Source organism: Poecilia reticulata, chromosome 17 (assembly GCF_904066995.2).
Source record: "Poecilia reticulata chromosome 17, P_reticulata-male-v2, whole genome shotgun sequence".
In the NCBI taxonomy this organism is placed as follows: Eukaryota; Metazoa; Chordata; class Actinopteri; order Cyprinodontiformes; family Poeciliidae; genus Poecilia; species Poecilia reticulata.
Genome location: NC_088846.1, coordinates 31,292,797 through 31,309,418, shown reverse-complemented (window position 1 = coordinate 31,309,418; position 16,622 = coordinate 31,292,797). Strand labels below are relative to the sequence as shown.

The window sequence follows — 16,622 nt, the reverse complement described above, 5'->3', positions numbered from 1 at the left end:
TGGAATCAGTTTGAATTTATCAGCCAGGTGTTTCAGGTCAGCTACAGATAAACAAAAGCAGTTCTCCATTTTATTTGGCAAAAGCCTGATTATGAAGGAGGAACATTATTTTAATAAATCCAGTGGAGAGTGCTGTGGCTTAGAACTTATGTAGGGATACATTAATACATTTATGAATATGAAATTGTGCTCAGTATATTGGAAATAAAAGTAAAAATGAGAACTGCATTACAAAACACTTCACCAATTAGTCAAACTGAATTTGATTACTTTTCTAAATATAATTTCATTTCAAGTTTTATTACACTTATTTTTTTACTGACTGAACAAGTAGCAAGTTGTGAATTTTTCATAAACCCTTTTAGAGGTTTTTTTTTATCCACCTAAAGCTGTATTCTTGTTTTTCTCAAAATGCAAACAAGTTAAGGAAGTTATTGGAAAATGAGAAGGACGGATGCAAACGAGACCAGGGCTACAGAGACTGTCTGTCGCTAAACAAAGATATTTTATTCCTGGTAAACTTGCTGATCCACATGCGAAGGTTTTCAAAAAAAAGTCAGAGATGAGCTTTTAATCATTTGGAAGTGGAGAGAATTGTTTCGGTAAATTTAGTTCTTAAATTAATTTGTTCTGAACAAAATCAACTGAATGACTAAAGACTTGAGATCAGATGAGTGCATCTTTTAAATCCTTGCTGTTACTGTGAATAATGTGCATAAACAAACTATGCACAAACTCCTAAATACCCTCCATTACTAGATGTAGTTTTAACTTTCTATCCAATCACCACATTTAGATGTTGGTGCAATAAAGTCTCAGGATTTAAACCTTCATGAGTTCAAAAAGGAAGTAGAGTCCCAAAGTAGCCCGGCAGTTTGCTCCTTTGGTTTTTCATGTACTAAAATCATACTTCCCATGTAGCCACTATGCACAAACTCCCAATATGCCCACTTAACTTGGTTGAATTTGAACTTTCTACTCGATCATATTTTGATGTTGAGATAAAATCTCAGAATTAAACCTTAGTTATTCCTCCACAGGTTTCATCAACATGTTGTTCATGTTGAAAATATATTTTTTTCTATTGAGACGAAGGCTAAAATTACCTCGACCTCTTCTGAATCCTACACTGCACAACGTTTTTATACAAGTTAAGCTGCTTTCTGGATGCTTCAAGGAAGTATGCAACCATTTCACTTGCTTGAGGAAAAGCTGGGCTTCAAATATTTTCTGTATTGTTGAACGTGAGCCAGAATAGATATGATGGTTTTCGTTTCATTCTGAGTAAAAATAGGTGTGTGTTTGTAAATCTTTGTATATAAAAAGAAGTGAGCTTGAAAGATCTCAGAACGCTCTCATCATCTCCAGCAGGTAATTTTGTGACCAATGATGGATTTGTTTTCATCAACATGGTGTAGAACTGCTTTTAGATGTGTCTCTGCCAGCAGACCTGAATCAGTGATTCAGCAGGAATCTGTAGTACCCGAATACAAACTGATGAAGTAATTCAGCCAATTGGTTCAGGTGTGTTGGACCCGGGACAGATCTGACAGCTGCAGGACATCAGTCCTGGTTCAGGGGATCTGGGCCAAAGTTTGTGTAGCTAATATATCTTTACCCTAACCCTAAACCCTGAAATTAGACACATGCAAATGTTATGTTCAGTATTGACACTTAACACTATGGTAACTAATTAAAGAAGGGTGATTGGACAAATTCATCAACAGTAGGCTTTTTTTTACCGTTTGAGTTAATTATGGTCATAACCAAGCTTGATTAAAGCCAAAAGATGCAGGCCAAGGAAAAAAAAGGTCCACATATCATTATATGCATGAAGTTGGAGATGAACCAGGTGGACCAAGCTGACTTCAGTCATTTAGGATGAAACGATGAGGCGGCACATGAGCCTACGCTCATGGTAACCTGGGAGGAGTGGAGAATACCCAGAGTTTAGGCAGAACAGAACAAATCTTTATCCCAACTTCTATAAACTTACTGCTGATGCTTTTCATGTGAAAGGATCCGTTCTACAGCAGACGGAACCGACTCAAAACGGAGCAGCTGCCTAAGGCTCAGCACTGTAAAACATTTTACTTAAGTAAAAATAAAGAAGAATAACAGAATAATGACGCAGCGATGGCGTGAGGCTTGATGTAAACGTTTTATTAACAGAAAAACATTGCAACATGTATGCGCTCTCAGCTTTTGTTTGGGAAATGTGCTTGAATATATTCTCCATAGAAAAGTAGTTTTGTAATCAGTTGTCAGATAAACATGTAGTTTTTAAACTCCACAAAAGAGATGCCACAAGTTACAACAAGGCTTGGAGAATTTTTTTTTACTAATTACTAATTCAGCAATCTTTGGCTTTTATTATGGAAATCGACACAAACTTACAATAAAAATTTATTTTAGAACTGCTTCAGCTGAAATACTAAAATACTTTATTATTGTAAAAAGATTTCTAAATATTTGTGTTAATCTGAGTTGTTTGAGCTCAGGCAGGTTAAATTAGGTCTGGATAGACCAACATGGTGCATCTTCCTAATGTGTGATGGCTGGAAGAGACGACCAACAACAAAAACATCTTAATGTTAGGTGTTTAAGGTAATATTTTAATCATTTAATACAAATTAAAATCTATTTAAAGACAAGTGACCTTTACCACCATGTTGAGTGTTAAAGACAAACACAACAGAAACGATAAACGGAAATACTGATGAAGTTAAGGAAGAAGAAAACCTGCACCACAAAACAAACTGAAACTAATTCCACAAACTTATTTTTTCCTCAATACTAAACTCACCGAGCCACATACCAAAGATTAAACTGACACAAGCTCCTAATTGATTTTTAGTGGTTTTCCTGATGGAACAGTTTTTGGAAATCTTTGAACGGTCATCCTCGGTTGCTTTCGTCCTGTGGAATATTGGAAAAGTCTTTGAAATTGTTTATGGAATCAGTTTGAATTTATCAGCCAGGTGTTTAAGGTCAGCTACAGATAAACAAAAGCAGTTCTCCATTTTATTTGGCAAAATCCTGATTATGAATGAGGAACATTATTTTAATAAATCCAGTGGAGAGTGCTGTGGCTTAGAACTTATGTAGGGATACATTAATACATTTATGAATATGAAATTGTGCTCAGTCTATTGGAAATAAAAGTAAAAATGAGAACTGCATTACAAAACACTTCATCAATTAGTCAAACTGAATTTGATTACTTTTTCTAAATATAATTGCATTTTAAGTTTTATTACACTTATTTTTTACTGACTGAACAAGTAGCAAGTTGTGAATTTTTCATAAACCCTTTTAGAGGTTTTTTTTTATCCACCTAAAGCTGTATTCTTGTTTTTCTCAAAATGCAAACAAGTTAAGGAAGTTATTGGAAAAATGAGAAGGACGGATGCAAACGAGACCAGGGCTACAGAGACTGTCTGTTGCTAAACAAAGATATTTTATTCCTGGTAAACTTGCTGATCCACATGCGAAGGTTTTCAAAGAAACGTCAGAGATGAGCTTTTAATCATTTGGAAGTGGAGCAGAATTGTTTAGGTAAATTTAGTTCTTAAATTAATTTGTTCTGAACAAAATCAACTGAATGACTAAAGACTTCAGATAAGATGAGTGCATCTTTTAAATCCTTGCTGTTACTGTGAATAATGTGCATAAACAAACTGCACAAACTCCTAAATACCCTCCATTACTAGATGTAGTTTTAACTTTCTATCCAATCACCACATTTAGATGTTAGTGCAATAAAGTCTCAGGATTTAAACCTTCATGAGTTCAAAAAGGAAGTTGAGTTCCAAAGTAGCCCGGCAGTTTGCTCCTTTGGTTTATCATGTACTAAAATCATACTTCCCATGTAGCCACTATGCACAAACTCCCAATATGCCCACTTAACTTGGTTGAATTTGAACTTTCTACTCGATCATATTTTGATGTTGAGATAAAATCTCAGAATTAAACCTTAGTTATTCCTCCACAGGTTTCATCAACATGTTGTTCATGTTGAAAATATATTTTTTCTATTGAGACGAAGGCTAAAATTACCTCGACCTCTTCTGAATCCTACACTGCACAACGTTTTTATACAAGTTAAGCTGCTTTCTGGATGCTTCAAGGAAGTATGCAACCATTTCACTTGCTTGAGGAAAAGCTGGGCTTCAAATATTTTCTGTATTGTTGAACGTGAGCCAAAATAGATATGATGGTTTTTGTTTCATTCTTAGTACAAGTAGGTGTGTCACTGCAAGTCTTTCTATATAAAAAGGAGCAACTTTAAAAGATCACACCACACTCTCATCATCTCTGAAGAATACCAGGAGGTAAGTTTTTGAGCAATGATGAATTGTTTTCATCAACATGGTGTAGAACTGCTTTTAGATGTGTCTCTGCCAGCAGACCTGAATCAGTGATTCAGCAGGAATCTGTAGTACCCGAATACAAACTGATGAAGTAATTCAGCCAATTGGTTCAGGTGTGTTGGACCCGGGACAGATCTGACAGCTGCAGGACATCAGTCCTGGTTCAGGGGATCTGGGCCAAAGTTTGTGTAGCTAATATATCTTTACCCTAACCCTAAACCCTGAAATTAGACACATGCAAATGTTATGTTCAGTATTGACACTTAACACTATGGTAACTAATTAAAGATGGGCGATTGGACAAATTCATCAACAGTAGCTTTTTTTACCGTTTGAGTTAATTATGGTCATAACAAAGCTTGATTAAAGCCAAAAGATGCAGGCCAAGGAAAAAAAAGGTCCACATATCATTATAAACCCTGCATGAAGTCGGAGATGAACCAGGTGGACCAAGCTGACTTCAAGCTGACTTCGGTCATTTAGGATGAAACGATGAGGCGGCACATGAGCCTACGATCATGGTAACCTGGGAGGAGTGGAGAATCCCCCAGAGTTTAGCCAGAACTGAACAAATCTTTATCCCAACTTCTATAAACTTACTGATGCTTTTCATGTGAAAGGATCCGTTCTACAGCAGACGGAACCGACTCAAAACGGAGCAGCTGCTTAAGGCTCAGCACTGTAAAACATTTTACTTAAGTAAAAATAAAGAAGAATAACAGAATAATGACGCAGCGATGGCGTGAGGCTTGATGTAAACGTTTTATTAACAGAAAAACATTGCAACATGTATGCGCTCTCAGCTTTTGTTTGGGAAATGTGCTTGAACATATTCTCCATAGAAAAGTAGTTTTGTAATCAGTTTTCAGATAAACATGTAGTTTTTAAACTCCACAAAAGAGATGCCACAAGTTACAACAAGGCTTGGAGAAAATGTTTTTACTAATTACTAATTTAGCAATCTTTGGCTTTTATTATGGAAATCAACACAAACTTACAATAAAAATTTATTTTAGAACTGCTTCAGCTGAAATACTAAAACACTTTATTATTGTAAAAGGATTTCTAAATATTTGTGTTAATCTGAGTTGTTTGAGCTCAGCCAGGTTAAATTAGGTCTGGATAGACCAACATGGTGCATCTTCCTAATGTGTGATGGCTGGAAGAGACGACCAACAACAAAAACATCTTAATGTTAGGTGTTTAAGGTAGTATTTTAATCATTTAATACAAATTAAAATCTATTTAAAGACAAGTGACCTTTACCACCATGTTGAGTGTTAAAGACAAACACAACAGAAACAATAAACGGAAATACTGATGAAGTTAAGGAAGAAGAAAACCTGCACCACAAAACAAACAAACTAATTCCACAAACTTATTTTTTCCTCAACACTAAACTCACCGAGCCACATATCAAAGATTAAACTGACACAAGCTCCTAATTGATTTTTAGTGGTTTTCCTGATGGAACAGTTTTTGGAAATCTTTGAATGGTCATCCTCGATTGATTTCGTCTTGTGGAATATTGGAAAAGACTTTGAAATTGTTTATGGAATCAGTTTGAATTTATCAGCCAGGTGTTTCAGGTCAGCTGCAGATAAACAAAAGCAGTTCTCCATTTTATTTGGCAAAAGCCTGATTATGAATGAGGAACATTATTTTAATAAATCCAGTGGAGAGTGCTGTGGCTTAGAACTTATGTAGGGATACATTAATACATTTATGAATATGAAATTGTGCTCAGTCTATTGGAAATAAAAGTAAAAATGAGAACTGCATTACAAAACACTTCATCAATTAGTCAAATTGAATTTGATTACTTTTTCTAAATATAATTGCATTTTAAGTTTTATTACACTTATTTTTTACTGACTGAACAAGTAGCAAGTTGTGAATTTTTCATAAACCCTTTTAGAGGTTTTTTTTTATCCACCTAAAGCTGTATTCTTGTTTTTCTCAAAATGCAAACAAGTTAAGGAAGTTATTGGAAAATGAGAAGGACGGATGCAAACGAGACCAGGGCTACAGAGACTGTCTGTCGCTAAACAAAGATATTTTATTCCTGGTAAACTTGCTGATCCACATGCGAAGGTTTTCAAAAAAAAGTCAGAGATGAGCTTTTAATCATTTGGAAGTGGAGAGAATTGTTTCGGTAAATTTAGTTCTTAAATTAATTTGTTCTGAACAAAATCAACTGAATGACTAAAGACTTGAGATCAGATGAGTGCATCTTTTAAATCCTTGCTGTTACTGTGAATAATGTGCATAAACAAACTGCACAAACTCCTAAATACCCTCCATTACTAGATGTAGTTTTAACTTTCTATCCAATCACCACATTTAGATGTTAGTGCAATAAAGTCTCAGGATTTAAACCTTCATGAGTTCAAAAAGGAAGTTGAGTTCCAAAGTAGCCCGGCAGTTTGCTCCGCTGGTTTGCATGTACTAAAATCATACTTCCCATGTAGTGCATCTCGTCTTTTTTAGGTTACAGCAGCATTTGCTGTTGCTGCTCCAAAATTAGAAATATATTGCAAAATCTGCATTGCATGAGCTGCTGTTGACATTTAAAATGCTATTGCAGTTGTAACAGAACACAACGGAAACACAGCAAGCAGTACTACCAAGGTTTTTGTTCTGGTCTGTGCTTTTTTTTTGTCCTACCCTTTTCAACAGTCGTCACCTGCATAGCTTTGTTTACTAGATTATAGCCACATGTAAAAAAGCACAATGTGAAAGCAAACCACAGCAAACAAAACAAAAAGTTCCCTTTTGGTCCTGCGTCTCAAATCAGAACCAAAGTCCATGAGGACTGGAGTTGAAGACTTCTACTATACGGCATCTAACTCAGCACATTAGCCAGTCATAATCATTTGCCAGGAAATCTTGACAGGATAAGTGTGATCATATAATGGATGGATGGTATAATTAAAACTAATGCTCCTAGAAATACGTGACCTGTACCATCATGAATGTTAATTAAAAAGTACAACAGGAAGAACACAAAGGGATTGTAAATATAGTTGAGAAGTAGAGAAAAATACCTTCATCATATCAGTAGAACTGAAAATACTCCAGGAACATGAAATGGTTTTTCCCCAAACTGACTGAACCACATGCCTCAGACAAAAATCTGGCACAAGCTCTTATCATTTTTAAGTAAGCAGAATTTTTCTGGTTGAACAGATTTTTTTGAAATGGGGTCATTTTATATAAACAGTGACTCTCAGTGTGGAGTAGTGAACCAGATCTGCTGATGAGACAATGCTTCTCTGGTTTACACGTTTTATGGATGTTAAGACCTAAGGCCTTGTTTTCTACGATTTCTAATCTGTGGCAGGTGGAATATGGGGTAACTGGGTTATCAAATCATTTATGCTGAAAGCAAGAACTGTGGCCATACAGTCCAGGCTGTTTGTGTGAAATGGACTCTGCTAAGGCTCGTCACTAATAGCAGGTGATGTTCTCTGTTCTTCCTGGAGCCACATATTTTGTTTTTACTTCCCTGTATTAGTGATTTTTACTTTTGCTAAGCAAAGATATTTTCTTCCTGGTCTAGTTTCTGACTTATATGGGGTTTTTCATAGAGACATCAATCAAATTTTTAATTATTGAAATGTAGAGCAGAATCGTTTTGACTGATTCTGTCATCTTGAACTATTAATTTATCCTGAACAAAGATTGAATGACTAAAGATTTTTCAGGACATTGATATATTTTTAAGTTTACAATAATACTGTTGGTAATTGAATAATGTGCATGAAAACAGCCACTATGCACAAACTCCCAATATACCCACTTAACTTGGTTGAATTTGAACTTTCTACTCGATCATATTTTGATGTTGAGATAAAACTTCAGAATTAAACCTCTTAGTTATTCCTCCATAGGTTTTATTAACATGTTATTCATGTTGAAAATATATATTTTTGTATTGAGACAAAGGCTAAAAGTTTCTAGACCTCTTTTGAATCCTACACTGCACAAAGTTTTTATACAAGTTAAGCTGCTTTCTGGATGCTTCAAGGAAGTATGCAAACTTTTCACTTGCTTGAGGAAAGGCCGGGCTTCGAATATTTTCTGTATTGTTGAACGTGAGCCAGAATAGATATGATGGTTTTCGTTTCATTCTGAGTAAAAGTAGGTGTGTGTTTGTAAGTCTTTGTATATAAAAAGAAGTGAGCTTTAAAGATCTCAGAACGCTCTCATCATCTCTGAAGGGTGCCAGCAGGTAAGTTTGAGAGCTGTGATGGATTTGTTTTCATCAACATGGCGTTGAACTGCTTTTCAATGCGTCTCTGCCAGCACACCTGAATCAGTGATTCAGCAGGAATCTGCAGAACCTGAATACAAACTAATGAAGAAATTCAGCCAATTGGTTCAGGTGTGTTGGACCCGGGACAGATCTGACAGCTGCAGGACATCAGTCCTGCTTCAGGGGATCTGGGCCAAAGTTTGTATAGCTAATATATCTTTAAAAACAAATCCCTCACAGTGACTTTTCCTTTATTTTTGTGAATTAATCCAGTTCAGCAAAACTCAACACCCTGCAGAACCTGATCTACAACAAAGGTTTGTATCATTTTATTTTAATCCATGCAACATGTATATATTTAAATACATTAGTGAGTTTTTAGCAGAGTGATGACTTGGTGCGATGCTTCACATCCCAGTCTAAAGCTACTTTCTGTATTTTTGTTTGAATTATTTTTCTTTTCCTTCTGATCTAAACTTTGTTTTGGTGTTCAGACTTCAAGCTTCTGTTTTAGACAGTGATAATTTCATGGTGCATTTTAATGGTCCATTTATCAGAAATGTTTTCCTGATTTAATTTAGAAATACCTAATATTTTCCCTTCAGCGGAACAGGAATGTGCAAATAGGTTCTGTGTTATTTCAGGAATCTGTCACACTATTGGAAATCAAACATTTTGAGATCATCTGGATCTGCAGGTTGTTGCCAACACCAGGCCAAGGTTTGTTATGAATCACCAGAAGTTCAACAGACTTGTTTAAAAATATCAGTCATTAGTCTTGATTACTTTGCATTTTAGTTACCTGCTGCAGACGAGACCAAATATCTACAATACTGGCATTAAGCTAAAAACCAAATATATATTACAGAGGACTTTGATCTTGTTGTGATTTTCAATCCTTCCAGGATGTTGATTGTTCCAACCTAAAATTACTGCTTGTGTGGCACCTTTTTCAAATTTTAATCTAACAAACAAGCCTCATCAGAGCACATATTGTAACAGATTGAATGCCACAGTACATTTTTTGTTGTATAATATTTGGCACTCAGACGTGGCCAAGCAGCCCTCAGAGAAATGTATCTTTTATCATAATAGCATGATTTAATATTGAACCATTAAAATTAATGAACGATTTCATCCGAACACATTTATGTGGCAACAAAATCCGACATAACATTTTGCTAAAGGTTTTTACGTAGTTTAAAAGCTTTAACACATTTTTCCAAGGAAGCCCATAAACACGCAGGATTGATGTTGTAAATTCATTATCTCATTGTTGATTATACATAAAACAAGTTCTAAAGTTTCATCATTGTTGTTTCCGTTTTCTTCTGACTGCAGGCAGATTGACACCAAAGAAGAACCAACACCAACAGTCAGGATGTGCCTGTTATTGAGCACGCCGCTCTTCATTGCTGTGGTTGTAATACTTCTGTTACTCTGGCAGAACATCATCACTGTGGCAGACTTACTCAAAGGAGGAAAGCAAGTTTCAGATGTAGTAATCCCAGCTTTGGATGATCCAAAGATATCAGGAGCGTTAACGCTAACCGTCACTGCGGTGTTCATTTTGACAAACTCACTGGAAACGACTCTGTTGGCTGTGGTTGATATCGCACTGTGGTTGCATTGGCTCAACATCCTCCCACTGAGAGAGTTAATTAGGTTAGCTACAGAGGTTTATCAGTCAGTCGTACCGGGAGCAAATCAGACCTGCACTGATTCAAAGCCTGAAGCTCAACGATTGGCTGATGTTGTTAAAGAGAAAAGCACTTTGCTGACTTCACAAACCGGCCATGCCCCGATTTACAGACTTCCAGTAGAAGAGATGCAGATCAACATTAATGGCTGCAAGAGTTTCATGTTTGGAGAGAAATCCATGAATTGTAACAGAAACATCATGGTTCTAGGAGCTGCAGGTGCTGGGAAGTCCACTGTCATCAATGCGATGATAAACTACGTTCTGGGCGTTAGATGGGAAGACTCGTTTCGGTTTAAGTTAGTGGAATGTCAGTCAGACTCACAGGTTCACAGTCAGACATCAGGAATCACAGTGTACAAACTTTACCACCAGGAGGGATTCAGGGTGAACTACTCCCTCACCATCATAGACACTCCAGGCTTTGGGGGAATCGGCGGCGTAGACAGAGACAAGGAGATCACAGAGCAGCTGCGTAACCTCTTTGCTAACCAGGAAGGCATTGGTGACATTGATGCTGTGTGTTTAGTGGTTCAGGCGGCTCTAACTGAACTGACATCAACACAAAAATATGTGTTTGATTCAGCTCTCTCAATCTTTGGCAACGATGTGGCAGAAAACATCAGGATCCTGGTGACGTTTGCAGATGAGCAGCAGCAACCAGTTGTAGAGGCCATCAAAGAGTCCGGTGTCCCATGTCCTAAAGGTGCAGACGGGCTGCCAGTTCACTTCAAATTCAATAACTCAGCGCTGTTTGCCAACAACAAATCCTTAGTGGCAAGGATTTGGTCCAATGAAGAGAAAACCTTTGAATATTGGAACATGGGGATAAACAACATGGCCGGTTTCTTTGCTAGTCTAGCCAACATCAAAACCATAAGACTGACAATGACCAATGAGGTCCTGAAAGAAAGAAAGCACCTGGAGAGTACAGTGGAGGAGCTGCAGAAGCAGGTTAAACTTGGCTTAGCCAAGCTAGAGGATATCAGGGAGACGAATGACAAACTCAAAGAGCATGAAGCAGAGATCAGAAAGAATGAGGACTTTGAGTTTCACGTAACTGTGAGAAAGAATGAGCAAATTGATATTTCTCACACTGGGAAGTTTATCACCAATTGCATGCAGTGTCATGTTACCTGTCACTTTCCTTGTAACATACCAAAAGATGAGGATAAAAAAGGATGTGATGCGATGGATAAAGATGGAACCTGCAGAAGGTGTGCAGGAAAATGTTTCTGGAATGTTCATTCTAACCAGGACTTCAGATGGGAATATCAGTTAATTTCTAAGACGACAACAATGAAAGAGCTGAAAGAAAAATACGAGAAGGCCTGTGGACTAAAACTAACCTTAGAGGAACTGGTGAAAACTCTGATGTCTGAGTATCGATCTATGCAGGATGATGTGGTGAAACTGATTGCAGAGGCTGCAAAATGTCTGAACAGACTGAAAGAGATAGTCCTGAACCCAAATCCCCTCACCACTCCAGAATACATCGACTTGCTCATTAAAGGAGAGGAACAGGAGGCCAAGCCAGGCTGGAAGGAGAGAGTTCAGTCTCTGATGAAAATGAAGGAAAAGGCAGAGATCATAGCTAAAGTAGAGAAGGGAGAGGAAATCCTGGCTAATCAGTAATCTACTGATGTCTTCACAACAAATCTAAACTCGGGATTGTGCCAAGGTTAAGCTAAAATGCATTTACTTCCACAAGTGGAGTATTATGGCTTTATGCTCCATTTTATGTAAATATATGAAAAAAAACTATCAGACACTACTTTGGGTTTATTTCAAATGAAACAGACCTGGGAGCAGAGAAAAAATGGGTGTGGGGAGCTTAAAGAGAGAGGAGGTAAAAATTAAAGGGAGAGAAGCAGGTAGCATTAGAGGACATGATTGTTTTAATCAGCAACGATAAAGAAAATTTACAACTTTACCAAAACCTGTAAATGTGTTACAGTTTGGTTGACTGACCACCAACTCACCAACTTTTTTCTTATTGTTTTTTAAAATTATGCCTAAATGGCATTTATTACATCATGAATAAAAATGTAAAGTACCACCTGAAATTTTCTCCATGTAATGTTTAACCCATCCATCCATCCATTTTCTTGCACCCTTATTCCCTCAATGGGGTCGGGAGGGGTGCTGGTGCCCATCTCCAGCCAACGTTTCGGGCGAGAGGCGGGGTACACCCTGGACAGGTCGCCAGTCTGTCGCAGGGCAATGTTTAACCCAATGGATCCAATTTTTAACATAACTTTGTTTTTAAAATGACATTTTTTAAGTCGCCCAAACTGTAGCAGCTTTGTTTTAGCCACCTGTAATGTTCTGTTCATCTGGAGGATTCATTTCATTTTGGTTGGACAGTAAATCCTATTTTAACAGAATAATTTACCGTACCTTCAGGTTTATTTTTTGTTGTTGTTGTAGATAATTTTATTGAATTTCTCAGTAATTTGAGGGGAAATTTTAATTTCTTTGTGAATCACCTAATTCTTATGTGCAGTTGAATATATGGAACTTTCCACTTTTTACTATGTTTTTTAGTTTATCTTTGGGGGTTTTATGTTTCTTTGTGTCGCATATATTTTATTTTGTGCCGTTCCACTTTTAATTGTATCTGGCTGCACACACTGCTGCATGCTTACTGTTGAGAATATATAATTGTGTGTTTTCCTCTATCTTTTTTTAAGCTATATATGTATTATATATACATACAAGCACTCACATGTTAGGGAACGTCTTCAAAGCTAAAGATAAAGGAAATGACACACTAGAGAACGCCCTCTTTAGGTTTTCAAAGGTGTTTGATGCCATTTTGTTCTGTTAGCCCATGAGGAAAGCATGAACAAATGGACAAGCTGTATTTCAGTCTTAATAAATTAAATTCATTAATTCAACTCCACTGACTCTTCTTCAACTTCATACATCAAGAACCTAATGGAGAAAGGATAAGTCTCCACATTACATAACCATGTCATGCATGTAAGACAGTCGATGATAAACTGATAACAGCAGGCCAACATCCCTTAGGGAGGTTGTAGAATGAGGCAAAGACAAAAACATCCATTATTTGCTTCTCTCTGTTTCACCCTTACAATATGCTGAGTGAACCCCGGCGTTGCCACTGCTCCATGTTAAAATTAATCCAAAATACATTAAAGGTTGTTTTTTCAACCTTCCAGACCTCTCAGGTCTGAATATAGAGAATCAGCATTCAGCTTCTCTGCACCTCAAATCTGGACAAACTTCCAGAAAACTTAAAAACACCTAAAACACAGAGTCCCTTTAAATACTCAAATTAATTATACTGGGCTTAAAACCCAGTAGAGTTTATTGTGAACCATAATAATTGGAACATTGACCAACTTATTTGGTGGTTTTAATGATGTCACTTGACAAACTGTAATGTCTGTAACTGGTTGTCACAGTTGTTGACTGTATGATGTGTTAATGATGTTTTTGTGTTTTCATGATGTAAATCACTTTGAACTCCATTGTTGCAGCTATATGCTATACAAAAAAAATAAAGTTGATTGATTGATTTGAATGTCTTGTCATACTTGGTCGTTTTTGGCATTAATGTCTTGATTTATACTTAACTAAAATAATTATTTCTTAATGTAAAAATCCTGAAGGGTTTATTGGAACTGGAAACATGAACCTGATTGTTGCAGGATAAAAAGCGTACAACACAACATTTGTGTCACTTAAATATAACCTTTGCCAAAAATTCCTTAAATTGGACAGATTTATTACCTCATGTTTCCACATTGAAACCAACATCAGATTCCAGTGGTATGTTGCCTTCTTTTCTGTCCAGTTTAATTACATTATTTGTAGCAGCTTAAATTTTGGATTCAATTGCATGAAAAGAGACGCCATTATCTTCCTTTGGTTCTTTGGTTTGTTCCTTTTCTTGTGGTTTATTTTCTCCAGGTCTTGGGATATACATTGACAAATTTATTAAAATAAATTCTACACACAAATACTCCATAATGACTGTGGATTTTTGTACAAGTAGAGTGAAAATTTAAATAAACAATAAAACATATGTAGTTAATCAAATCCTGATGTAGGACTGGAGTTGAAGACCTCCTGCTCTAAAGAGTCTAAATAACATTCCTGTGTGATTTTCCCATGTAAGATCTTCTATCAGCGCCAATGCATCAGTCATGGACACAATCCCAACACAAAACTGAAAATGGGTTTGATTTGACCAACATTTTAATTAAGTATTCTTTGCTAAATGTTATGCGTTTCATGAGATTATTTAAATCAGGTCTATATATTGCCTGTGGAACTTATTCCTTCAAAGGAAAGTCAGGTGGTAGGATGTTTAATTATGATGAATATATACTTAAACTAATGCTCCTTAAGATACCTGACCTGGATCATTATGAATGTTTTTTGAGTCATTACAACAGGAACAGTTAAAGGAGATACTGATAAAGTTGAGGAAGTTGTAAAGAAAAATCCATCACCACCATCATAGAACAATAGAAGTGAAACTATTCAAAGAGCTTGAAAAGTTTTTTTTTTATAGCTAAACTCACTGAGCCACTTGCCAAAGAGAAAAAACTCTGGCAGACGTCCTTAGTCATTTTTAAGTAAACAGAAGTTTCCTAGAACAGTTATTTGAAATTGTCTGTGGCATACGCTGAACTCGAGGTGTACGGGCCAAATCCGCCCCTCCAGAACAGTTTGTGTCGCCGTCTAGAAGGCAACATGAAGGGAATCTTATTGGTGAGTTAATCTTAACCATCAAGTCAAACATTTTTCAGTTTACTGCCAATTTGTCAATATGAAGAGGTTCAATATTCAATGTACTTATTGAATGGTACAGGTCTATATTAGCATTTGAACAGTTCACTGTGTAGTTTTATCAATACATAGTATGGCCCAAAATGAGAATGAGTTTTGTGCATCTGGTATAAGGAATTATTTTACATAAAATGGCTTTTATCTTGGCCATGCTACAGTGGACCAGATCTTGACCCTACCAGGCCTTTACACAAGCTGAAGGAAGTTTGCTTCTTGACTCTACACGTTTTCTGGATCTCAAGAAAACCTAATGGACTTGACACACAGGAAGCAACAAGCGACCATGAAAGGCAAAGATTTTCTGCCATTGAGGTGAACCCAACGCAAACGATGGCGCCAGTAGTGTCAACAGCGATGAGTTGATGCCGGTGTGCCGCATAACTAGCTCGTGTGTGCACGTCTATATGTATGAGCTCAAAATTTTACACGGATTACACCAGTTGCTTGGCTGAAAGAGGACAAACCGAAATTATTGGAGAGGGAGTGATGTCGCCTCTCGTATCAATAAATTCAATTTATTCTATTTATATAGAGACAATTTACAAAAATCATTATCTTAGGCAGGTCACAATAAAGCCAGTTCAATTATACATATAAAATATTACAATTAATCTTTGCTTTCAAACGGAGCAGCAATCTCAATTGTTCAAAATAGTTTAAACTGTTTTCTATCTATGAATCAGTCGTTTGCGTTTTGTCGACCTTGCAGCAATTCCTCATACCAAGCATATCCATCACAGGAGAGGATAAGAAAAATTCCCCTTTAACAGGAAGAAACCTCCAGCCGAATCAGAGCCCTTTTTCAAACAAAAATTTTCATCCTCATTTCCTTGCTGAGCAACATGTCATTTTATTTCCTGATGTTCAAAGTGCATACTATTAAGTAAAGATATTTTCTTCTTGGTATAGTTGCTGACTCACATACCAGAGTTTTAAAATAAGTCAAATGTTTTTAATCATCTGAAGGTGGAGCAGAATTGTTCTGGTTGATTTTCTTTATTTTGAACTGAATTTATCCTGAACCAAAATCCATCCATCCATCCATCAATTTTCTTCCGGTTATCCGGGGTAGGGGCGCGGGGGCAGAAGCTTCTCTCTAAGGGAGAGCCCAGCCACCCTGCGGAGGTAACCCATTTCGCCCGCTTGTATCCGTGATCTCGTTCTTTCAGTCATGACCCAAAGCTCGTGACCATAGATGAGGGTAAGAACGTAAATTGACCGGTAAATCGGGAGCTTCGCTTTTTGACTCGGTTCTCTTTTCACCACGACGGACCGGTACAACGCCCGCTTCACTGCAGACGCTGCCCCAATCCGCCTGTCGATCTCCCGCTCCCTTCTTCCCTTATTCGTGAACAAAATCCCCAGATACTTGAGGCAGGACGACCCCCCTTACTCGGAGAAGGCACTCTACCCTTTTCTGGCTCAAGACCATGGCCTCGGATTTGGAGGCACTGAGCCTCATCCCGGC

The 16,622-nt window shown here is 37.0% G+C and overlaps 1 protein-coding gene across 1 annotated transcript; it reads left to right on the top strand.

The window, feature by feature from the left end:
• The first annotated feature begins 9,853 nt into the window (after positions 1 to 9,853).
• On the top strand, positions 9,854 to 13,862 carry LOC145548161 (uncharacterized). Its single transcript, XM_081598891.1, has one exon. The coding sequence runs from the start codon at positions 10,013 to 10,015 to the stop codon at positions 11,963 to 11,965; it is 1,953 nt and encodes a 650-aa protein (XP_081455017.1). The 5' UTR covers positions 9,854 to 10,012; the 3' UTR covers positions 11,966 to 13,862.
• Positions 13,863 to 16,622: the final 2,760 nt, after the last annotated feature.

Coding starts and splice junctions, on each gene's coding strand:
- LOC145548161 (XM_081598891.1), top strand. CDS start 10,013: ATGTGCCTGTTATTGAGCACGCCGCTCTTCATTGCTGTGGTTGTAATA.